Source organism: Trichosurus vulpecula, chromosome 3 (assembly GCF_011100635.1).
Source record: "Trichosurus vulpecula isolate mTriVul1 chromosome 3, mTriVul1.pri, whole genome shotgun sequence".
In the NCBI taxonomy this organism is placed as follows: domain Eukaryota; kingdom Metazoa; phylum Chordata; class Mammalia; order Diprotodontia; family Phalangeridae; genus Trichosurus; species Trichosurus vulpecula.
This window is the reverse complement of record NC_050575.1, coordinates 35,758,345-35,784,851: the sequence shown is the minus strand read 5'-3', so window position 1 is coordinate 35,784,851 and position 26,507 is coordinate 35,758,345. Positions and strand designations below refer to the sequence as shown.

The 26,507-nt window shown below is 35.9% G+C and overlaps 1 protein-coding gene across 2 annotated transcripts in view; it reads right to left on the bottom strand.

The window, feature by feature from the left end:
• Nucleotides 1–26,507, bottom strand: part of MAP4K5 (mitogen-activated protein kinase kinase kinase kinase 5) — a 157,697-nt gene that overhangs the window by 66,844 nt on the left and 64,346 nt on the right. For both annotated transcript variants that reach the window (XM_036750443.1, XM_036750444.1), the window contains exons 5-10: nucleotides 20,738–20,802; nucleotides 7,240–7,295; nucleotides 3,201–3,248; nucleotides 3,064–3,106; nucleotides 2,330–2,402; nucleotides 870–1,001 (exon numbers count right to left, since the gene is read on the bottom strand). In XM_036750443.1, coding sequence (XP_036606338.1) covers nucleotides 870–1,001; nucleotides 2,330–2,402; nucleotides 3,064–3,106; nucleotides 3,201–3,248; nucleotides 7,240–7,295; nucleotides 20,738–20,802 — 417 coding nt within the window. The remainder of the gene's footprint in view (nucleotides 1–869; nucleotides 1,002–2,329; nucleotides 2,403–3,063; nucleotides 3,107–3,200; nucleotides 3,249–7,239; nucleotides 7,296–20,737; nucleotides 20,803–26,507) is intronic.

The following is a 26,507-nucleotide window of genomic DNA, read 5'->3' as shown; positions in this document are numbered from 1 at the left end:
AGTTCACGGACCCCAGATTATGAACTCTTGTTTTTCATAAAGCCTTTCTCAGTCTCAAAATTACTTTGTATTTATTTTGTATATAATCATTTATCACACACATGCATATCTTCTTGACTGACAGAATAAGTCATTTAAATTCCTTAAATGACCACAGGGACTGTTTCATTTTTGTCCTTTTATCTCCGATGCCTAGCAGAGTTCCTGGCACACAGTAGGTGCTTAATAAATGCTTGATTGATTGGTTATAGTAAAAGAAAAAAAAAGAAAGAAATTAAACCCTAACCCTAATTTTCTTCCTCCCAAATCCAAAACTCATTTTTGCCAATAGCTTCAATTTCTTCCCTCGTCTCATTTTTTCCAGATCAACATAACTGATACTTGGTTTTTACCTTCATATTTTCCCTGCTGACCCCTAGGGAAGATCCATAGCAAAATCATCAATAAGGAAGGGAAAGGAAAAAAAGTTAAAGGTCTGGAAAAATCAACATGCCAGATAATCAGTTCTGAAATATATGAAAACCATTTTTGTGATCAATTCTTTTCTATTTCCAAAGAGGGGACAAAAGAAAGAAAAGTGGGTTCAGCTTCCAGAAGTTCAAAATGTAATAAAAACTTTCTTGGTAGCTGCTACATACTAGAATGTAATTATCAAACTGCACACTTTCCATCTTTATTTGTCTTGAGTGCCGCAGATATAACCCTATCAGAAAAAAGGGTTTAAACTAGATTATTTCAAAATTTCTTTTACAGTTTTATTATCCTGTGATTTACCTGAAAATAAAACTTGAAGTGTTCCAGTTATTAGCATTTCCAAAGAATCAGAGAAGATCATTATCCCAAAAATGTGTTCGCATTTTAATAGATACCTCATTGGATGAAGATCAAACATAGGTGGCTGGAGTTCTCCAAGTTCAATCGCTGTTATTCCTACTGCCCAAATATCACAAAGTTGGTTGTATCCACCATTTTTTTCCACTGCGGCAACTTCTGGAGCCATCCTGCAATATGTGTGTGTATGTATGTATAGGTACATAGATAATTCAATATAGTATCATCAATGAAAAGAAATTTTCTATTTTTAAAACTTAACAACTGAAATCTGTTCCTTATAGTTATATACAACAGTTCTTAAAAATGTTATCAAAGAAAATTAGAACAACTCCTACAGTACAAAGTGGCTCTAAAGTATAAGGATTTTTTCCCCTCACGTAGTCTTTTAAAACAATGTTTCTCAAATTGGGGGAAGGGAATATGCAGTTAGAACTTTTACAGAGGCCTAAAAAGTACTGACAGGAAAATCAACAAACAAGCTGTGTAAGAAAGATAAATTGTTCCTCCTTCCTTCTGGATTTTTTACCCCTACATTACCCTACTTAAATATCTACAAAGCTTTAAACAAGCTCTTGGTTACAGTCTTCACTGCCAGCCCTGGGAGCTCTCCTCTCTTGTGGTATGACTTCTGTATCTCTTACTCCACTCTTCTCCCCAGCACATGAGTAGTATTGGGAGCTGACAGTTTTTAAACAAAACAATAACAGAGCACTACTGATTTCCAGGAAGCACTAAACCTCACTGATTCTTCTGACCTTGTGCCTCATAAACTGGTAGTTCCCACAATTCATCTAGGCCCTTCTACAGAGCTATGATGGTACAAATAGTCACAATATCATCAACAACAAATATTTCCTGAGTACCTAGTATTTCAAAGTTCTGTGCTAGATGCTTGGGATCCAAAAACTGTAAGGGCAGGGGCAGAGAAAAATATGAGAATACTACTTTGATAGTTTAGTCATGGGACAAGGGCCTGAAGCAGGATGGCGGCAGTGGGAATGAAAGGGCGGATTCAAGAAGTAAAAGCTCTCACACCCACACTCTCAGTGGTGCTTATAACAGGAGAAATCAGGAATCATTACTGATTTATTATTGGGAAGAACAGGGCACTGAAAAACAATTTCCAATTGTATATATCAAATCCTAGCTTATAATCAAGCCAGAGAGGATCTAAGTATTCTGGCAATGTCAAATGATTTCTTTCTCTCCTAGATCAAGGGTTCTTAACCGTTTTGTATACTGCGGACTTCTTTCGCAGCCTTGGAAGTCTATGGACCCATGCCTAGAAATAATATTTGTAAATAGGTAAAATAAAACACATAGGATTACAAAGGAAGCTAATTTTATTGAAACTTAGTTGTCAAAATTCATAGACCCTGGGTTAAGAAGTAAAGCATCAAACTTTTACAAAGTTATATATATTCAACAGTCTTAAGGTAGATCCTAACCTTTAACAAATGATGAAATATTAAATCCAATTAAGACCATTTCTTACCAATAAGGAGTGCCAATGAAAGATTTCCTCTTTGCAATGGTAGCTGTTATTTTTGCAGCCACACCAAAGTCAGCTAAAAAAATAACAAAACGAAAAAACAAATTGTTACTTTCTAAAGAGATTTGGGGATTTTGTTCATCTTAATAGAAAAAAAAATGGCATCTACAACACAATACAAATTTAAAATCACATAGTATACAATGGAGACATGCAAATAAATCAGAGATGGAATATAAAACTAGAGCAGCTATCTAAAACACCATTATTTAAAGTTTAACCTTCTATTCACAAGGCTTGAAAACAAGAAAATTCCCTGACATTTTTTTTTCTTTTCGGAATTTATAGAGAATTTAATTTTTTTTTTTAAATTTTATCTTGAAGGAGCCTGGGTCTGTCTCCCTCTCACCCCTAGGCTGGAAGAACAATGACCACACTCATGGGGCCCAATCCCACTGCTGATTCATACCAAAGTTTTAGCTTACTCTTTATAATTTAGGTTGATTCTCTCCTTAGGAAGCTTACTGGTCTTCTGCTCCCAAGAGCCCCTCAGACTGATGCTAAACTTAGTGCAAACACTCAATCAGCTTTACCTTGACTGCAGCTCAGAACTCCCCAAGTCAAGCAATCCATCCATCAGCCTCAGCCTCCCTAGCACCAGCATTTTCAGCTACTCACACAAGTCTAATAGTAATTTTAAAAATTTAGTAATAAATTGGGATCTTAAAATAACATACCTAATTTAATGTCACCATGGTCTGTCAATAAAATATTTGCACCCTAAAGCAAAAAACAAACATTACTGAATTAGGATTACACATTTTTATGTCTTTTTACAGAAAAGCATATCAATTTAAATATTATTTTAACTTGCCTTGATATCTCGATGCATTTTCCCCTTAGTATGCAAATAAGCAAGACCCTAAAAGTGACAAAAACAAAATAAATATATACATCAATTAAGTAAAAAACAACAACAAATCAAAAATGTTCTATTAAATCATCAGCTTAGTAAGAAAACTGAAATATTGGGGAGGGGGACAGGAAGAGGAAAAGGGGAAAAAGTTTAATTAGCTCTGAGGGTTGCTATTACTAAGGCTTTAAAAAAATAAAAGTTTTTAAAAATCATCTGATCTGAAAACATTTAGTATGATTGTGACTTGCAGGGGAGTGAAATTGATAGAGAATTATGTATTATACCACATAAATATTTCCTTTTATTGATCACGGCTTAATACTTCTGAAAGGCTTTCAGTATGTCTCCTGGATGAAATTACCAGATTTTTACTAAATTATCATTCTCCATATTCAGAAAGGCCTACTTGGTCTTGCTAGTCCTTCCAGTAATTTCCTGTCTTCCCTTCTCACCATACATATTCACAAACAAGAAACTTTCCCAATCATCTTCAACTAAGAAGGGTGATTAAATATATTATGTCATAATACATAGTAAGGAGTAACAAATTAAAATATCTTTACAAAATGCATGGACTGGATCTTCTCCTTCCAGGTCTAAAATTCTATGACTTCTATTCTTCATACTACCTCATATATCAGGAGAGAGCTATGGTCTAATGGTAAGCATAAAAGTAGAGTAAAAAAAAGGTAGGGTATTTTCTCCCCAGTTAGCAGGGCTTGAGGGGAAGGGGGTAGGGAGAGTCAGTCTATACAGCAAATATACTCTCTCATTATCAAGATGCAATCAACTACCCATTCTTTGGTAGCAGTAAATAAGCCTTCCCCAATCTACAAGTTGAGAATGAAAGGACTTAAGAGTAATTAAATAATGATGGAGGACCAGAGGACAGAGTTTACAGGAATGTCAGGACTTTAAATTACTTAAGTCTTAACTCATGTTTTTTGGTTGTTTTTTCCTGTAGTATTCAATTCCAGTTCACTCAGCCAGAGCAGGTCTCCAAAGAACAAAAGTTAAACAAACTAAGGAATTTAAATGCAATTTAGGGAATTTGCATGTAAATTTAAAACATCATAGAACTGGAAGTTCTGTTTAGTTCAAGTTCTGGGTCAAATTCAATCGACCCAGTGGGTTAACTAGTCTAGAGAGGTGAAGTAAATGATTTTTTTGGCAGAACTGAAATTTGACATCTGGTCCTCTGACTCCTAATTCAGTGCTACTTCTGCATCAGGCTGCCTCCCTAAAAACTTAAGTTTATTTCTTTACATACTCTACATAAAACCTTGAGAACTGTATGGAAATATAAACCTCGATATGAAAAATAAATATTAAAACTGTTTATTTTCCATTCTAAATTAAGGTAAACACTCCTCATCCCCAATATTTAGGTTAAGAGATCAAAATTTAACCTTTGGCAATTAGGTTATGTGTTTAATTTGGAGGGTAGTTAAGCTTCAATAACTCTTAAATCTTACTTTAGATCTGAGATGATCAAGCCATATTAATGTACTGACTCTTAGAATATTAAAGTGGAGGCCTGTAGCCTTAGGGCTAAAGGAATAGCAAAGGGTCAAGCTATGGTTCTGCAAAGCAGAAAAGCAAACCTGGACCCTGCTTTCTACCACCACCATGCCAGGACGATTTCTAGAGTGAACTTCAGGCCTAGTACAATTCAGGTCACACGGATCTGTCCTGCTATTGGAGATGGAAACCAGCAAGGGTTGGGGAAAGCTGAGTCTACATGAAACTGTCTATAACTCATTCTTCCACACAGAAACAATACAACTAATTAAATTAGGGTGGAAGGGTGGCAAAGGGAAAAGTAATGCTAATAGTAAGCAAGAGACAAGGGGCAAACTGAGAAAGAAAGAAATCAAACATTCCCAGCATTTCCTATAGAATACTGGCTCCTTCAGGACAAAGATCGTTTTGGTTTTGTGTCCTCAGCACATAGTATATTGGCACATGGTGCTTAGTAAATGTTTATTGAATGAATAAGTGAAATTTTTTGTTAGGAGAATCTTGCTTGACTCTAATTAAGGCAGTAGCTCTTAATCAGAATTAAAGAATTTTAAAGTTGTAAGTCATCTAGTCCAGTGGTTCCCAACCTTTCTAAGTATAAGAAATATTTACTGATTGAGAAAAAAGCTACCAGAAATTCAGTTATATTTTTAAAGAATTTTTTATCAATTACAAAAGCAATAATATATACATATTGTGATACATGCTATTTGTTCAGTCTAAAGAAAGTACGCTTAGTTATTGATTCAAAGGAATATTTGGAGCCCCCATTAGAAAAACTTTACAATGCCTTCGCTCCAGCTTTGGAAGGGGTCTGGAGCCAATAGGTCAGGAAATCACTCATCTCATTTACTCAGAGAAAGATTTGGATAAGAAAGAATCAGTGACATATTCATGGTCATGCACCTTGTTACTGGAAGCATTGGGAATAAAATCTAGGTCTTTTGACACCCAATTCAAAGCTATTTCTACTACTTAAAGCCATAACCAGCTTTGAGAATAGCAGCAAAACAATCTGCTCACTGTTCTGAGTTCTCTGTGTCTGATGTGTGATAAGGATAGTGACAAGGACTAGACCTGTGATTTTATTGGTATAGGGAAGGTCAGCATGAAAACTTAAGAGTGGTGTCAAACCCAAATAGACAGGGGTCCACTAATTTGTACATAAATATTTCTGTAGGCCTGCATGTTGATTTAATTTTAAAATGGATGCTGTCTACGTCTTGTTGTATTTTTATTTATTTTGTTAAGTATTTCCCAATTACAGGTTTGGCTGCACTTGAGAATGTTGTGGGTTGGTCCCCAGGCTGGGAGCTGGTCCCACCCAGTGATGGTCTATAGCACTGGGAAGTTAAGAAACTTGCCAAACATCACACAGCCAGTATGTGTCAGAGGTAGGATTTGGCTTGAGGTCTTCTTGGCTTTGAGGTTAGCTTTCTATCTACGATGGCATGTTAAATACACACACGCATATGTTTATATCGCTGTACTATAGATTTCTCCATGCAGGAAATAAGAATTATAAAGACATTTGACTTTCTTTGCAATGACTTCTTGCTCAGCCAAAAAGTCTACAAATGGCATCAGTTGAAAGTTGTTTTTATTTCTAAACAAGCTAATAGAAAACAAATAAGGAGATTAGATATTTGGCATCTACTGCCATAAAAATCAACAATTTCCTCAATTGTAAATTAATATACCAAATAATAATTGTACTGATTTGTAAAAAAAAAAATTAAATTTAAAGTGATAAAATGATTATCTGCCAGGTTCAATAACAGGCTTTCTGGTAGGCTTTTATATAGTAACAGCACTGTTAATTAAAAAGTTTCTGCATTTGTTTTTTTTTTTCCTGGCTGATAAGGTTTTCCTGGGTCAAGCAAAATGTGTGACTGATGTTGAAAATGGCTAGTAATATATACATTAACTCATGGAAATCTTAAAAGCCACCAAGCTCTCCATGTTTTTCTCTCAGATGTCAAATCAACCCAACTTTCCTCAATGCTTTGGAAGAGGGACACAAGTATCTACTGGTAACCCACACCATAATACTAACAAGACAGTTTCCTCAAAGCACTAGTGGTACAAAAACGCTGAAGTATTGGGTAATGGTAATACACAACCAGAGCTGCAGACAGGACTGGTGGTCTTTTCACGCATTCATCTCAGTCCCTTGAATTCCCCAGCTCAAACCATTTGAGGCCCAGAAGTCAGAGGATATTCAAGCAGAACTGTCTTCCTCCCTACCCCACCCCACCTCATTTTTAGCAATTGAGTTTATGTGAACTCTGTCTATTCAGTAACCTAGCAGAGGGTAAAACGAGGCTCTCAGAATAAGGTAATAATTAATCATGAGATAACAATAATTTAGCTTAGCCATTTCCTTGCCCTTGGGCAGGACCATAACTACATTATAATATAGCTTTATTTATACAGTTTAATGTCAAATTATCTTTCCAGCTATATATAGAAGTACCTGTAATGTTTCTCTGCAAACATAAGCTATTTGTAATTCTGACAACGGTCCAGTAACTAGAAAAATAAAGAAATCACATTTTTACAGATCTAACATATAAAACAACAATCAACAGCACTATAATTTTCTAACAAAAACTATGCTAAATGAAAAAGGATAAACTAAAGTAATTTAAAATTATACGTGCAAGTGAAGCAAGCAAAATAATGTAAACAATAGACACAATTACTACAATAATGTAAATGTGACACAAAAATGAAATTGAACTTGGGACAGGGGTACATTGCATATATGTCAGACACAATGTGTTCCTATGGTTTTACGAAACTACTTTTTAAATCTTTTTAAAAGAGATTGCTTTGGGAGGATATATTTGGAAATGAAGGAGATATAAACAAAAAGCATCAATAAGAATAACATTTAAACTTTAAAATGCATGACACAAATTTACTATTTTTATGCCAATGGATTCCTTACAATTTTAATCCAATTTTAAACATATACTGCCTGCAAAAGTACCATAAGGAAAGAGGGATTTACAAAGGAAGCAACAAACATAATCCCTGTCCTAAGAAATTCACATTCTAATAGAGAAGACAAGACAACATAAATATTTGTATATATAAAAGAAACATTACATATATACACACATATATACTAATTTTACAATGCTAGAATAACTTAAAAAGTTTTCATGAAAGTCATATTTTCCTTAATGTCAATTTGCATTCTAATTTTAGTGTAATTCTTCCCTAGTTCCTTATAGATGAACCTATGTTTGGGACTGCCATAGGGCAAAGTTTAAAACCACAGAAAAGGCAAGTATAAAGTAAGGTGGGGAAGTCCCATGAAGTACTGAAGTTTCTACATGCTGCAAATGAGTAAGGACTAAATTCTAGGAGTACAATAAGAAAGGGGAATGATACAGACCGTTTGTATTAGACCTTAAGTTATCTTCAAATCTCACTTGCAATTTGAAATGATCAGACTCTATTTTAACACTGGCTGTTAGCGTACTAAAGCACTGGCAAAACCTGGTTAAGGCAGGGTCACTTTTTCAGAATCAGACTCCAGTGGTTTAAAATCTTGCCAAATATGAGGCCCACTTTTAAACTTTTTTTTCCAGAGATCTCCATAATTGGAAAAATTCAGGAAAAATATAGCATTACCACGAAAATCCTGATGAAATTCTGAGGAACAAGAATTTTCCTTCTCTAAAACAAAGGTCAGTGGTAGAGAGCTTTAAAGTGGCCTGAATATTAGACAATCTAAGTACCCACAAGTTTGAAGTTCCTAGAGAACTCAGACTCTAACTCAAGTTTCAATGTGTGTGTATAGTAAAGGGGGAAGGAAGAAAGGGCAGGAGGAAGGAAGTTTGAACTTATTCCCAGAATAATCTGCCAAACTCAAAGCAGAGATAGTAGGCTAAGGAATTCTCTGAGGAGAAAAAAAACAAAGAAGATGGTGTAGGACTATAAAAAAAGGTGGGGGGAAATGGAGGAGAGCAGGTGGGAAGGGATAAGAAGAGACAAGAGCAGAAAGCCTGGCAAAATATTTTCCTTCCAACAAAAACGAAATGTCCAAAATATTCATAATAGTCTTTGTGGTAGGAAAGAAATGATACAAATTTGCACAATTGATTGTGGAATAACTTAAAAAAAAATATAAAACCTGAAACCCCAAACACCCAACTATGGCAAATGAATGTAACAGAATATTACTGTGTGGTAAGAAATTGTGAATATGAGGAATTCAAGAAAATATATAATAGTTATAACAACTCATGCAAAGCAGAACCAAGAGAACATAATTACTACAATGATGTAAATAAGAAAAGTACTAAAAAGAAGTTAAAACTCTCAAAAACTAAAAAACTGGTGAAGGTCCAGGAGAAGAAAGAATGGATCATAACCTTCCTTTACCGAAGGTGTGGGTACAGGGAAACCACCTCATCAGACCTATCCCTGAGGAAGCAGCCGTATGTATCAACTGGAGAGTAGCAAGGGTACTACTGGTGGGGGAGACAATATTATAGTCTTCTTGGTTAAGTTGCTGATGTTAGAAGTCAAAGAGAAACCCAGCTCTCTTACCTCAGCAAATAACTGAAAAGATCAATGAAAATGAAAATGAAAAGAAGTGGAAATAAGTTTCTCCATTAAATCTAGTAGGCACGGACCAGACTCTGCAGTGAACCACTTAGAGACTAGAACAGAAGCTAGGAATTGAGGCAGGGTGGAGCCTAATATCAACTATCCCAGCCAGAACAGCAGAGACCACAGCACCTAGTTTAGAAGGGACAGGACCAAACAAAATCTATCCAACCCATTCAAGCATACCAGGGACGACTGACCCAGGCACAAAATCTCGAAGCAAGAAGAGAGGCTGAAAATATTAGTAAATAGAAGGAAATATAGAATACCAAAAAAAAAGAAATATTTTAGAGTTAAGAGAAGCCCAATCTAAAAGAAAAGAGTAACCCTGTACGTAACAAACAGTGGACTCAGAAAAAGAAAAAAATGGTTTGACCACAAGGAGTACAACAAGGCTGGAAGAAATGAAACAAAAGTTAAAAAATATATTTAAAATAAATAACAATTCAGGGAAAAATCTGAAATAAGAATAAAGTTTAGAAGATAACATGGAAAACTTAACTACATATCATTCTCCATGAAAACTACAATGAACCAAAAAGAACTAAATAATAAACTATGTGACAACAATAAATATTAGTACAAAGTTAAAAGACTGAAAATATATAAGAAAATCTTACCTATTATCAAAAACTGACTAGGAAATAAGATGAGGAAATATAATTTAAGAATCATCAGAGACACTGAAAACCATGACCAAAAACTACCCAAACCTAGATACCATATTTCAAGAAATTTTTTAAAAAGAGAACCAAAAAATCCTGTGTATAATAGCTAGCATGATTATTTCCAATCTTAAAAAAGGTTTAAATGAGATATGTAAAAAGCAAAGGAGGCATAGGCCATTATCATCTCCATTTTACAGATGAGAAAACTGAAGCTGAGAGAAGTTAAGGAATTTGCCCAGGGTCACATAACTACAATGTAAATGAGGTAGGATTTTAACTCATGCCTTCCTGTCTCCAAGTCCAGCTTTTTTTTTTCTTTACCCACTGTACCACTTGGCTGCCACATCTATTATAACCTAAGGGCTAAGGATAGAGAGGAACCTGTGATTTCATTAATAAAGGGAATTCCTAGGTTAAGACAACTTCAATGTAGGTTGGTACCTTTTCTGAAATTTATAATTTTAGACAGTTGTCTAAAATTTAGAAAAGTTGCCTAAAGCAGAGGGGTCAAGTATCCCTGCAATACTCTCAAGTATTGATGAACCTTATTAAGGTGTAATTAGAGGGAAAAGTTAACAAAATAAATAAAAATACAATAAAACATAGTTAACATTACATTTAAAAAATAAGCTAATATGCAGCCTGCAGGGAACCTCACTAGGTGTGGCTTGATGGCACCCATTTCTATTTAAGTTTAACACCACCAGCTTAGAGCACTGATCATAGGGTGATATTTAGGGTCATAAAGCTAGTATGAGTAAGAAATGGGAGACTTGAACCCAGGTCTTCTTGGCTTGTAGAGTGACTTTCTATCCACAGCGCCATGCTAACTCTAATGTTACCTAGAGCCAAAGAGCAAAGTGAAAAAAGGAAGAATCCACTGATTATCTCATCATCCTCAAGAAAACAAACAAAATTCTAAAGGAAATATATCAAAATGACATCACCAACTATCTAGAGCTTCTAAGTCAAAGAAAAAGCACCACAAGCAGTCAGAAAGAAAGAGTTCAAGTACCAGGGAACCATATGACTAAGCAGCAACTAGTAGATAAGAGAAAATCTTGGAATACAATGTGCCAAATGGCAAAATATAAAGGTTTCTCTAATCAATGATAATTTGCCCTGATAAACTACGTACAGTCCCTATAGGAGTAGGATTAATGGACTAATAGAACAGAAAACTTTCAATTGTTCCTGATGAAAAGACAAGAGACCAGTAAAATTTTGAAGGGCAAACAAAGGAGTCAAGAGAAACCTGGAAAGGTAAACAAACAATTGGAAGGGAATATATTATGATGACATACTCTAATAGTCTTCATTCTTCAAGGGTTACAGAGAGAATTAAATAAGACAAATACAGGCCTGGGTGGGGGGTTATGTTTTGTTTTAAGAGAGGAAAGAAAAGGAGGGAAAAAGAAATACTCTATGGAAGAAAAGACGAGAAGAACTTAACTGTGTCTCAAATGGAGCATGAGAGAAGAAAAATATATAAACATGGAAGAAAGGATGGAATGAATAGGCATCTCATGACTTCGCTTCTATCAGAAAAAATAGAGGTTGAACACACACACACACACACACACAATTTGGTATAGAGATACATTAAATTCAAAAGGAATACAGACTGGGCCAGGGAAAATGGACAAAGAATTATCAAAGGAAAAGCAGAGGGGAAAGGGAATGGTCAAAAACAATATGAACTTCCACTTTGGAAAGGCTAATGACAAAAGATGAATAAAAAGAAAGAAGGTGTAAGGAGATCAAGGGTCTGGGCTTATTGCAGAGAGGAGTGGCAAAGAAGGAGGAACAGATCACTTGAATTATAGGTTTCTGGTGTTGATCAGGTTCCTTATTTTTCTTTCCACCCCATTTTTTTTAATGTAAAGAAGGGGGTAGGAGATAAAGAGAACATAAAAGGTTATAATGGAAAAAAATAAACAATGATCATAAAAGTGAATATGAGTGGACAGGCTCACTTGTAAATGGAGAATAGCAGAAATATTTTTAAGGAGAATCCAATAATAAACTGTCTTCAATAAACACAGTTGGAACAAATATTCACACAGTTAAAATGAGGGTCTGAACCTAAAATATTATGCTTGAGCCAAATTCAAAAAAGCATGAGTAGCAACATGATCTCAGACAAGGCAACAGTCAAAGTAGAGACAGTTAAAAGTAATTACCATGAAAACATTACGCTTAAAGGTACTATAGATAATGAAACAATATTAATACTTAATATGCAGTCACCACGTGACATAACATCCAAGTACTTGAAAGTAAAATTAATCAAATTAATGGGAGAAATGGATGACAAAACTATAAAGAGTTGCAGTCTTAACTGTGTCCCTTTTACAGCTAGAAAAATCTAAAAAGAGATGAAGAATAGAATTTTAGAAAAGTTGGATTATCCTAGGTAATAACTGAAAGTAACATGTGTATTTCTCAGTTACACATGCACTTTTACAAAAACTGACCATGTGATCGGGCATAAAACCCTCGTAAACAAACAAAGAAAAGCATAAAAATTAAACATTCTTTACTCACTACAACACAAACACACACGAATAGTCAATAAAAGGTCTTTGAAGAAAGGAGTCAAGCCTAAGTGGAGACCATATAACTTAAACCTAAAGAATTTGTAGATCAAAGAACAAAACACAGAAACTATAAGTAATTTCAGTAAAGAAAAATGAGACAACATGCCAAGATGCTTGGGATACAGACTGATAGCTAAAAACTGCCCTGCCCTTGACTGCACAGCTGAAGCTAATCAGGACACCCAGACCATAAACATTCCAGGAAGTCTCCACAGCCGTGTTCTTATCTAGCTGGCAATTACTTATGCATTGCTATTTTCAAACAGTGGAGTTCTATTAAACATTCCAGTGACTATTTTCATATAAAACAACCTATATCTCCTTAACTTGGAGAGAGAAGTTTTTTTGGTTCCCCACAATGTATATATTAAAAGACTTGTGTTCAAATAGACCTTATCTATGACTCCTAACTGGTCTTCACTCCTCATCACAGACTTATGAAATTTCCATGATAAGATAAAGCAGTCCATAGGAAAAAATTAAAAACATTACAAAGCACAGGGCAAAAAAGAATCGTTCCTTAATATGATAAAGAATAGTTCTCCAACCAAAAGCTAACATTATCTTAAATGGAGAAAAGCCAGAAATCTTCCCAATAATATTGGACGGTAAAGCCAGGAAGACTACTTTTGTCCCTCTTAATTGATATAGTTCTAGAGATTCCAGCTACAAGAATATGACAAAAAGAAACCAAGGGAACAAACATAAGCCTTAAAGCATTTACTTTTTAAAAGAAGACATATGTGATGATTTACTTAAAGAATCTTACATATTCAAAGAAAATTTATTAGACTAATTAACTTCAGCAACACAGCAGGATAGAAACTAAACTCACAAAACCAGCAAGAGGTAAAGAGAAAAAAAATTACATTAAAAATAATTCTAGAATGGTTTTAATGATAGCTATCCTCCTCAGAGAAGGTGCTCTATTCTATGAGCAAAGCAGAACTGAAGTAGCTCAAAAGAAACGCGACATGCACAAATTTAGAGAATCCACCCCAAATGTTAACATGGATTTATGCCCAACCTGTGACAGAACATTCTGAGCTTGTATTGGTCTGATCAGCCACAGTCAGACACACTGTAACTTGACTCTAGAAGAGTGATGTCATTTTGGTCCTCTTCGAGAACAAAGGACGACAACCACCAACCAACCCAAAAAGATCAGAGATAGGGGGAAAAAATTCATCTGTACAAAAATATCTATAGAAGCATTTTTTATTGTTAAGAAAGAAATGGAATCAAAGTAGGTGCCCATCAATGGGGAAATGCCTGAACAAATGTTACATGAATGTAATAGAATATTATCATATCACAAGTAATGATAAAGGGAATGGATTCAGAGAAACAAGGAAATCTTAAGTGTAATGATACAGAGTATACTGAATAGAACCAGGAGAAAAATTTATGCAAAACTTAAGAACCATGATCAATATAACGGCCAATTACAATTCAGACAAGTAATGACAAATTGTGCTTCGTACCTCTTGGCAGAAAGGAAATGGACTAAAGGGGAAGTATGAGACTTACGTTTTCAGATATAGGCAATGTGCGGATTTACTTAGCGTGATTATATTTTTTGTGGGGGAGGGGACAAGAGAGGGCTTTTATTTGCAGGAAATGGGGAGGGAAGAGTTGGTTAAGGGAGTGAAGTATGATACTGAAAAAGGAAGAAAAAAAGACGTTTCAATTACTCGTTAATAAACATAAGAAAGCAAAAGAAGTTCAGAAGAAGTTACGGACAAGCAGGACAGTGCTGGGACTATCATAAAATTTTAATTACAAAAAAAGTATATAATGGGAAAAACCAAACTGCGTTCAGTTTCATATATAATTCCTTTTGGGTTTTTTTTTGTACATTTAAGTGTTTGTGTTTGTTGAGATTTAAGTCCATAATGAAAAAGAATATGAAAGAAAACAAAAAATTTTAAAAGAATATATCATACCAGTCCAGGCAAGACAACAAGGACCTAGACTAGACTAATAATGGCTGTACTCCTGCAAAGAAGAGGATGTCCAGTAGGTAGTATTTCCAGAGCTGAGCATTTGATTGCAGATGGGTGTAGGCGAAGAGTTGTAAGAGTACAGAGAGAGGGTCAAGGATGACTAAGATAATAAAACTGATACCTCCAGACTGTCTCTCTTCCACCATCACTCAGCAACCCCTTTTCCTTGGAGCGTTACTCATTTGTATTTATGTCCCAGTTTAACTCCTAGTTGTAACATTTTTAACTTTCAGGTCATTTTCCCCCTTTCCCAGAAAGTTCAGTATCTGGCTCAGTCTTTATTTATAACCTTATACCTGTCCTCATACCTGGAGCATCATTCATATCAATGTCCCATGAATACCCTGGTCTCTCAGTTTACCAACCTCCCAAACTCACGATAATCCATCTTTAGTCTGCCTCAGTTACATATATTCATCGTCATAACCTTGATCTGATCATCACCCCAAACTATTCTATCTACATGATCTAGCACTCTGAAATTTTCTCCAATCATAACCCAATATCCTTTGTCTTAATTTTTGCTTAATCTGTCCTAAGTCTATTCTTTGTCTTCACTATGACTGAATTTCTTTGCTCCTCTTCCTGTTCTTCTAGTCCATCATTTATGTTTTGGTGTTCCTTCTTCCCCTTTACAGATCTCTACAATTTTTTTTTCTCTTGGCAAACTCTACAATTATCTGGTTGACTATACACTGTAACTTACCCTTAAATCCTATGCTCCCTTGTTTTTTTATCACATCACACCCTACCAGACTTGGGTCACCCCTCACTGTCCACTTTCTCCATTCCTATTCACAAGCTGCTAAACACTCATGGAGAAAGTAAGCCATAGACACTCATCAAGCGGGTTCATTAAAAATTTATATTATCTAATTTCAACTTGGCCCTCATTGCTACATGATTTTTTCTCTTCCTTCACTATCACACTCCTTCGTAACAGCTATGCTAAACTTTCTCCTCCTTCCTCAACTCTCCAATACCACCTCCTCCTAACTCCTCAGCAGGAGGAAAATCTCACCTCCTACTCTACCAAGAAAACAGGAGACATCTGTAGCAAGCTCCCTTTTTTCCCCTCAACTATACACCTCAAAATCTCTCTATATCAGCCCTATTCTCTTCTCCTTTGTTTCAGTCTCTGATGAAAAAGTGGGACTTTTCTTTGCCCAGGTTGATTCTGCCACTTTCTCTCCTTTCACAGTCTCTACATCTAATTCAGGCACTCTGTGATCTTTATCCCATTCCCTTGTTTCCTACAAAAGCCTGCTTCCTCAATTATTCCCTTATTCAATGGATCCTCTCATCCCATCTATAAATATGCTCGGATTTCCCCACTCCTTAGAAAATCTTCACTCAGTCCCACAAAGATGTTCAAGTCATCATTCTGTATCTTTTCACCCTTCAAAAACCAAACTCCTCTCCCCAACTGAGAAATGGTCAAAGGATATGAACAGACAGTTTTCAGAGGAAGAAATTAAAGCTATCTATAGTCATATGAAAAATGCTCTCAATCACTATTGATTAGAGAAATGCAAATCAAAACAACTCTTAGTTACCACATCTCTCCTGTCAGATGACAAAACAGGAAAATCATAAATGCTGGAGAGGATGTGGGAAAACTGGAACACTGTTACATTGTTGAGTTGTGAACTGATCCAACCATTCTGGAGAGCAATTTGGAACTATGCCCAAAGGGCTATAAAAATGTGCATACCCTTTGACCCAGCAATACCACTTCTAGGGCTGTATCCCAAAGCGACCATACAAGTAGAAAAGGGACCTGTATGTACAAAAATATTTATAGCAGCTCTTTTTGTGGTGGCAAAGAATTGGAAATCAAGGGGATGCCCATCGGTTGGGGACTGGTTAAACAAATTGTGGTATATGAATATAATGCAATACTATTGTGCTATAAGAAATGAGGAACAGACAGACTTCATTATAACCTGGAAAGACTTAGATGAACTGATGCTGAGTGAGGGGAGCAGAACCAGGAGATCATTATACATGTCTACAGACACACGGTATCTGTAAGGACTAACTTTGATAGACTTGGCTCCTCTCATCAATACAAGGTTCAAAGACAGCCACAAAAGGCTCATGATGGAAAAAGCTATTCATGCCCAGAGAAAGAATTATGGAGTCTGAATGCAGATTGAGGCAAACTATTTGCTTTTTTTTAAAAATTCTTCCTTCTTTTTTGGTTTCATTCCTTCTTTCTCATGATTCATTCCATTGGTTATAATTCTTCTTTACAACTGGACTATTGTGTAAAGAAGTTCAACGAAACAGTGTATATAGAACCTACATTGGATTACATACCGTCTTGGGGAGGAGGGGGGAGGAAGGGGAGGGAGAGAAAATTTGGAACTGAAAAACATGTGAAACTGAGTGTTATAAACTAAAAATAAAAAACATTTTTTTAAAAAAGAAAGAAAACCAAAGTCCTGGAAAATAGTAATCTATAATCATCATCTCTACTTTCCCTCTTATCAACTTCTCATACCCTGGAAATACAGCTTTCAATTCCACTACTCCACAGAAATCACTGCCTGTAAGATTTCCAATGATCTCATAATAACCAGAGCCAACAACTATTCTAAGTTTTCATTCTTCCTTGAACTCCAGTACCATACTGCCAGATGCCTCCTGGATACTGCCACTGGATGTGCTATGGCATCTCAAATTCATCATGTTCAAATTGGAAGTCTTTATGTTTCCCTCAAAAATCATCCCTCCTCTAAACTTCCCTGTTTCTATTCTCCATAGTCTGACTGTTGACTCATCCTTCTCTCCAAACCCTCTATTATCTACTCAGTTCCCAAGTCTTGACACTTGTACGAACTCCACAACATCTTATGTAGCTGTTCCCCACTCTCCTTACACACAGCCTCTAATGCTCTAATTCAAGCCCTTATCACCTCTTATTGAGAAAACTTCAAAAGCTTCTTACTTGGTCTCACTGCTTCTAGTCTCTTTTCTTTCCAATGTATCCCTTCACACGGCTGCCAAATCCATGTTTTTAAATTACAGATTTGACCGTGGCACTCTGTATTCAAAAAATTTTCAATGGCTCTTTACTGTCTTTAGGATAAGATACAATACCCTCAACCTGTTCCTGGTCTGGCTCCCACCTTCCTATCTTATAAACTTGCTATTCCAGTCATATCCCTGCCAGATGTTCTCTTTTCATCCCATCTTATGTCTTTGCAGAGTGCTTGGGAGCACTCCCTCCTCAGATCAAAGAATCTTAAGCTTCCTTTAAAGCACACCTTGAGTGCTCCTTCCTACAAGAGGCCTTTCCTGATCCCCTTAATTATCAACTATCTCCTTAAAATTATGTTAAATACACTTATCTGAGAACTTGAATACATGGGACCAAGCAGAATGTAACCTCCTCGAAGGCAAGAACTATTTTGTGTTTTTGTCCCCAGTGCCTGAAACAGGGTCTTGTAGGTGGCAGGTACTTAGATGGCTGGTGAAATGGATTGAAGAAGGGGAAAACATAATCCAGGAAACATGAGTGAAGTTTGTTAAGGGTTTCATAGCCAAAGGGAAGACAGGTATAGCACCATAACATAAGGGAATGTCAAGGGAAGATTTTCTTGAAGACAGGATTAGGCATAAGACATGAGTTTATAGGCAGCCATCAGACAGGGAGCTGACAAAGATGACAGAAAGGACTGATGGACTACAATGTCCTGAAATAGATGGAAAGTGGGGCACAAGAAAAGGCTTAACTTTGGCATGTAGAAGGGTCATCTCATCTTCTGAAACTGGGACAGAGAAGAGGCCTTATGGGTGAAGAGATAAAAAGGTAATGAAGGAAGATGAGAAAGGTCCTAATAGAAGGTCTCATTTTATTCAGTAAAGTGCAAATCAAAGTTACCAGTAGAAAACATGGAGTTGGAGACTTCAAAAGAGAAGAGAAAAGTTGGGATGCCCACTGCAGGAAACATGATAGTCACTCTGAGGAAAATGAAAGGATTGACATGCAAACGTTACATCTCATTAAAATGAATTTTTAGTGGGCCCATCTAGCACAACTGTGTGACTTTCTTTAGTGGTATCTCATTCTTCAATAGTGAAATTAAAAAGACAGGTGGTAGGGATTACCCAGGGTTGAGGACTGGCAATATGTGAAAGGCAGAAGGACAAGGGGAGCAAGAGAATCCAGGGGAAATGGCAATGAGCAGTTAAACTGGCTAGCAAAAGAGTAATGACTCTATGAAGCCAAAACAAGGTGAAGGACAGGAAAAACAAGGCAAGCTTCAAGAGCTGGAGGTTATAATAAAGACGAACAGTTTTAGAAAGAATGGAGACAGGAGACAGAAGGAAATAAGATAATGATTAAAGAGATGAATTTCGGGAATCCATGACCATGGTGAATGAACAGTTTGAATTAATTGTAAGGTCTAGGACATCCCTTGTGGAAAACAAATCACACAAAGTGAGCTTGGTGAACTAGGATTCCAGGATGGTTGGAGAGACAATAAAGAGATCTTCAATCCCAAGGATGAGTGAAAGCATTGTGGTAAGGGGTAAGATTGTGAGGCAGCTGTTGAAGTACTTGATAAAGGAGAAAGAGTATCTACCTGGAGGCTAAGAGATGGTAGCAACAAGGATCCAGACAGGATGAACTTCAAATATGGGAGGCAATGAGTACTGGGAGCAGAGCGGAGGGTCTGGAAATGGCAGTGAGAGGCAAGGGTGATGCTTTTCCCGAACCAGTGGGCGGGGGACTTAAGAGTGACAACCAGTACTGGACAAGGTACTGGATGAGGTATTTCCTGAAAAATGATAGATGACTACAAGAATAGGGGAGGAATATGAGAAGAGATGTGCTATGAATGATGCAGATGATAAGGAGGCACAGAGTCTTGTACCTAAAAGTTGCCTTGGGTAAAGAAAAAAGCTTCCAGACGTCTCTCATTAAGTACTTTAAGTGTTAAAAACAGCCACCAAGGACAAGGGGTAAAAAATTTATGATACTTTAAGTGAAAAGCCAACACGGGCTTCTTATATTTCTTCCTTTCTTTTTTTAAAAGATAGTCAATTTTTAATGGCCATTAGCATAGTTTCATGACCTTTAATCACTGGATAAATGTCTCAGTGATGGGCTAGTAAATGTTTAACAACTATCCTGCTGAAAAAAACATACACGTGACACCCTTTTAGTTTAATCGATATTATTAATGTTTTCTCCATCACTTTCTTAAATCTAGGCAATCAACAAAAAATAAGCCAGCTTCTTATATTTAATAAAAGTTTATATGCATTTTTTAATTTTTGTAAAAAGTTTATATTTTTATACTTGTAACTTATCATGGACTTCTGAAGTGCTCTGCTTTCTAAGTCAAGCACTAGCAAGCTTTCTTTCTAAGCTGGTTCTACTTAGCTGAGTTCTTCTCAAAGCATGTTAGCACACTACTGGCCAGTCTAATTATTAAAATTCTTTAGAACTCTTATAGTACTTTGTACCGCTCTTATATACCAATCACAATTTAACCTCATAAATGGGTTAACCAACCCTTAATCAGAATAACCACTCAGGTGACAACTGGATAAACCAGTCAGAGCTGGTAACTTGTAAACTTTAGCTGAGTTTCTCCCAGCCTGGAGTGGTATTAAACTGGTTTATTCAAAAAATTCTAATTTCTAATGTATATAATATTACTGAAACTAGTCTTAAAATGCAGTTGTAATTGGACTACTAATACTTTCATTTTTCTATAGTAAAAGTTTTTTTTTCCTGTTTAAATGAATAAAAAATAGATCACTTTTATTTAGGTGGTAATTATCAAAAAGCTATTCCATGTCTAAGTACTGCCACATTTTAAAGATTCTGACAACATATATTGACAGTATTCAAAATGGTAGCTCAGAGCCCAGGCAATATCAAATAGTAAATTTAAATTTTATTTCACAAGTTTCTTGCTTTAACTTATTAAATTTTATTTTGCACATAAACAGATTTAGTAGAAAGCAATCTTCCTACTCTTAAACGCAGATAGTTAAAAGTTTTTTTTTCTTCTGTGTAAGTTTAAAAATATAAAAAAAAAAGTATACAGTACCATGGTAAATGTCTTGAAGTGATCCACCACCACAATATTCCATACAGATCCATAATTTTTCCCGACTATTATGAAAAAGAAAGAAGATGAGAAGTTAGATTATAGTTCTTGACAATTAAAACTTCCCTGAAAGGCACTTTAGCGTTTGGAGATTTTGGAATCAGAAAGACCTGAGTTCAAATCGTGCCTCAGCCATATGCTGACAGTATGACCCTGGGCAAATCACTTAACCTCTCAAAGGCCTCAGGCATATTTCTAGGATTCAAATGAAAGAATATTAGCTGGTTTGCATTGGTAGATAAAAGTTCCCTCACCTAGAGTTCTCTAGGCCGATTTAATCACAGGTCCAAAACAAAAAATGAACAAAAAATTTGTTTTTAAAGTTGCTTCCCTTTCTCTTCCATTCATGCCCTTAAGGCTAAGACAGGCAAGTATGCAACAGGGCAGTAGCCTAATAATCACTCTTTCATTAGAGGACCATAGAATCCTGTCCCTCCTTCAGTCAGACCTGGTACGTAGTAAACTTTAGCTGAGTTTCTCCCACCCTGGAACAGGATTAAACTGGCTTATTCAAAAAATTCTAATTTCTAATGTATATAACATTACTGATACTAGTCTTAAATGCAGTTATAATCAGACTACTAATACTTTTTCACATTTCCATTAAAGTGTTTGGAATACAACAAAGGCCTAAAATATTATTAGGCAAATGTCATTCAATTTGATTTAACAAAGACATGTTAAGGAATTACTAAGTTCAAAGCATTGTGCAAGGCCCTGTGTTACAGACCATATGGAAAAACTTTCTGACCTCAAGGTGCTTACTTCCAAAGAGAAGAAAAGGCAATGTGTACACAGATAAGCAAACACAACATATATACAAAATAAAATCAAAATATTTGGGGGGGAGGGGAGAAAGCATGTCATGGGGGAGATAGGATATCAAGAGACAGAAGTGAGGAGACAGACCATTCCAGGCACTGGGACAGCTTGTGCAAAAGAACAAAGGTGGGACACAAAGCAATGTCATCTAAAGAAAGATAAAGTAGCCAGTTTGGCTGGAACATAAAGTTTGTAAGGAGCAGCAATGTGAAATCAGTTTGGAAAGATAGATTAGAGTTAGATTGTAAAGGGCTTAAGGCACCAGAGGGGTACTTTATCCTACAGCCACTGAAGCTTCTGAAGCAGAGAGGAGTGACATGGATTAGCAAAAACAAAGCCAATGGTAATCTTGGTAATTTTTTTTAAAAAGAACTGCAGCTCTGTAACAAAAAGAGGTAATTTTCTGAAATAAGACTTTCTTCGGTTACTCTTTACATAACCATTTGGATAAAATTTTTGAAGGGAAATAACAGCTTGGAAAATAATCATCACTCTTTTTACATTTAAAAAAAAAATTCCTATCAACTAAAAAAAGGCTTAATAGCTTTTTAAACAGAAAGTCCTTAAAGTAGAAAAAGAATAATGCAAATCATATAATAAATGTACTTTCAAATATATTCTACTTCAATCAGAAATGAAGTATTCTACCTCCTTAGCCTAAATTAAGATATCAACAGCTATTTATTAAACTATTCTCCATCACTTTCAGAGAATGACACGCTTCACACAAGCAACTTTTCTAGATAAATGTGTAAGTACCAACACTTGAAACATTTTAAATGAAAATCTTTCTAAAGTACTGAAATACAGCATCCTAGCTTTTCTGAAGCACAGTACACAAAATATAACTTAACCTCACATTAGTAACTTAGGGTCCCCAAATCACAGAAGCCTATACCTGAAAGGAATTCTTCCTACAACATACTTGAAAAGTGGCTATCCAGCCTCTGGCCAAATACCACCAATGAGGGGAAACCCACTTCGTCTTGTGAGGCTTCTAAGGCACCTTAAATCTCTAAATCCAAGCTCCTATGAGAAAGTCCATTCCATTTTGGGAAAATTCTAATTGTTGGAAGTTTTTCCTGACACCAGGCCTAAATTTGCTTCTTTTTTTTTCTTGTGTGGAACATAAGATTTTAATGAAATACATATTTACAAATTACAATTAGAGTACATCATGTATTTTATGATTAAAACATTAAACTCCTTTTACATAATAATGATGGATAGATGTAAAGCTTAGGATTATTAAATTCCAATTTGAGAGAGTAAAAGAATTTGAATTTGGTTACCAACATGTTAAAATATTAAAAAAAATACAAGTGTGTGACAACATGTGTTATAAACATTACCAAAGGAGTCATTTATAAAGGACTGTAAAACATCAGGGGAATATTTAAAAAGAATAGCAAGTTGTACATAATAGAACTGCAGTTTCATATGCAATCATCTTTTTTATTATGCTATGTTATGAAATGCTTTTTTTTATTCCATAAGTTTAAAATCAAATTTAAAAAATATCAGAGGAAAGTTTATCTTAGGAAAATAGGCCTGATTCCTACTCCTACTTCCACAGAGTGGGAGCAATTACTGCTGGCCAAAAGCCATCCCTGGAACACGAGGTTCCAGAGTTGGGGGCAACTGACAAGGTTTGAGAACCCAGAAAAATATCTTAGGCAGAGTTCATGCTGCAAAATGATTTTTCAGAAAAATTTTTAAATCTCTCCCTTGAACTGCCCTTAATTGAGCAAATTTTTAAAAAATGAAAATAAAACTCTCATTTCATAGATGCATAATCTAGTAAAACAAATTCTCAGAATGCCCATGTCCAAAAATCTAAATTTGTTTCTTTGCACCTTTCACCCACTGATTCTGCTTCTGCAGTGAGTCTAATTAATCCTTCTTTTATGTGACGACTCTTTAAATGTGTGAAGGGTATAATTTGACCTAAGTCTTTTCTTTCTCAGACTAAACACTCCCAGTTCCTTCAACCTATCCTTCCATGATACAAACACAAGGCCCATTAGCATCCTGGTTGTCTACAGTTATCAATGTCCTTCTTAAACTATGGTACCCAGCACTGAACATCATGCTCCATGTGGCCTGACTAAAAGGCAGGGAAATCTTAAGACTTTCTTAATGCAGCACGAGATCATTTGTTTCCGGCCTCCACCTCACACGGCTGTGCTCAATGCATCCTGCCTTCGCCATCCAACAAAACTCTCACATGTTTTTCAGACAAACTACCAACGATGGTTCTGCCATTTTGTACCTTGTGAAATTTATTTCCTGAACGTATGTATATATTCTTGAACCCTTATGTTTAACCCTATTGAATTTCATCTCATTAGACACAACTCAATGCCATATACCAGGAGTCAGCAAACTATGGCCAGCACTCAAGCTAAGAATAGCTTTAACATTTTAAATAAAGTTTTACTGTATAAAACAAATGTAAAAGCCATGGCTCACTGGCCATATGAAAAACAGGCAGCTGCCAGATTTAGCCCTCAAGGCCATAGCTCACCCACTTCTGCCCTAGAAAAATTTTGGTTCCTACCTGACATTTGCTGGATAGCTGGAGCTATTATGATAAGCATGCCATCTATGCATCAGTACACAGGGCCTGGCACACAAGTGCTCAATAAATGCTTGATGCCTTGATGATACCTTCATCTAAGACACTGATAAAAATGTTAAACAGCCTTTCCTTAGTCAATGGGATCTTATTCTGTTACCAGTTCTTCCCTACACAGTAGATGCCTCCCATTTGAGGAAGGGCTAAACAACAAGAATGTTACAAGAATGTAACAGAATATTACCACCCTGTAAGAAATTATGAATGTAAAGAATATAAAAACGCAGAGAAGACTTATGTGAACCAATGCAAAGTGAAGTAAGAAGAACCAGGAAAACAGCATATCCTGACTACAATAACATAAATGGGAGGAAAAACAACATATACGTACAAGTGAAACTGAATGCTGTGTAATTATGTCGGCCCATATATGCCCTAAGCATTTGTATCTCTTTCCTCTGTTTACAAAAGTGAAGGGACTGTGAGTGTGCAACACTGAGTATGTCCAGTTTAGTTGATGCAGTGGTTAGTTTTGCTGAACTGCTCATTTTCTTTTTTATTCTTTATTACAAGGAGCACCTAGCCGTCTAGGGAAGGGAAATAGGAGGGTTCTAATGGAAAATAAAAATGTTCTAAAAACAAAATGCAGCATATATTAAAAATACCTCATGGTAAATAAATAGCACATGATTGACCATGGTTCCCTAGGGCCCTCCACTGAAGACCTTTTCCCTGAAGAAGACATTTATCCATTAAGTCCAGATATTTAACTAGCTTTGAATCCAAATCTCTCCATTTTTTCCAGAAGAATAATAAGAAATACCTTATCAAATGTTTTGCTAAAATGGAGCTAAACAATGCAAGGTTCAAAGACAGCTCCAAAAGACTCATGATGGAAAAAGCTATCCACATCCAAAGAAAGAATTATGGGGTCTGAATGCGAATTGAGGCAAACTATTTGCTCTTTTTCCCTTCTTTTTTGGTTTTGTTTCTTCTTTCTCATGATTCATTCCATTGGTTATAATTCTTCTTTACACCTTTTGTGTAAATAAGCTTATTGTGAAGGTATATGTAGAACCCATACGGGATTACATGCCAGTCTTGGGCGGGGGGGGAGGGGGGGAGCGCGAAAATTTGGAACTCAAAAACTTATGGAACTGAGTGTTGTAAACTAAAAATAAAGAAATCTAAAAAAGTAAATAAATAAATGAAACAAAAAAATAAAAGAGTTAAAACACATCTACAGCATTCATCTTACCCCACCAGCTTAATATTCCTTTTTTTTAAAAAGTCTGTCTAGCACAACCCTTTCTTGGTGAAGCAATGCTGGCACTTTGTAATCACCGTTTCCCTCCTAGACAATGATTAATCATGTCTTCAATGATATATTTTAGAATTTTCCCAGGAATCAAAGTTAAGTCTTCCCTTTTTTCAAAAATTACAATATTCATCCTTCCTCAGCGTTATGGTAGCTCTCCAGTTTTCTATAATCTTTCAGCAATACCACTTGCCAGGTCTTTCCATACCCAAGGGTGAAGTTTATTTGAGCCAGGTGACATATTCATTGAGGATAACTAGATATTCTTTTAGCACAAGCCTTATTTATCTTGGGTATCTCCATTAGCCATTTTTATTCAGTGACTCTGACACAAAACAGAAGCAAAGACTTAGCAGCTCTGCCTTCCCTCTGTTGTCCAATGTTAACACATCTATCCCAATCAGAGGCCACATACTTCCTTCAATCTTCTTTTTCTCCCAATCTAACTAAAAACACCAACAAAAACAAAATCAAACCTGAGCTGGCAGTGCAATATAGTGAATGGAGCACTGGGCCTAGAGTCAGGAAAATCTAGATTCAAATCCCACCTCAGATACTGATTAGCTGTGTGACCCTGGGCAAACCACTTAGCCTCTCTGTTTCCAAGTCCCTTCATCTGTAAAACGAGGAGATGGGACTTGACAGCTGCTGAAGTCCCCTAGAGAGCTAACTCTATGGTCTTAGAATCTCTCTTTTTTTGTGATCCTTGGATTGTCTTATCAACTTCTGATTAAGAGCTGCTGCACTCATGACACTTTTTAACCAGCCATACAATCCTCTCCTCAGTGTCCTCTATGACTTGCCCTTGCTTCTACACATTTCTTTCAAAATTCTAAGTTGGTTAGTGAACTTCCTATACATCCATATTGGTCTCCTCAGAAAATTTTCATTTATCCTTCTCACTGGAATTTTTTCCTTTAGACTCATAAGGATTTCATTACAATTACATTCATTACAAATTCATCTCCCCTTCATTCCTGGACTGATAGAAT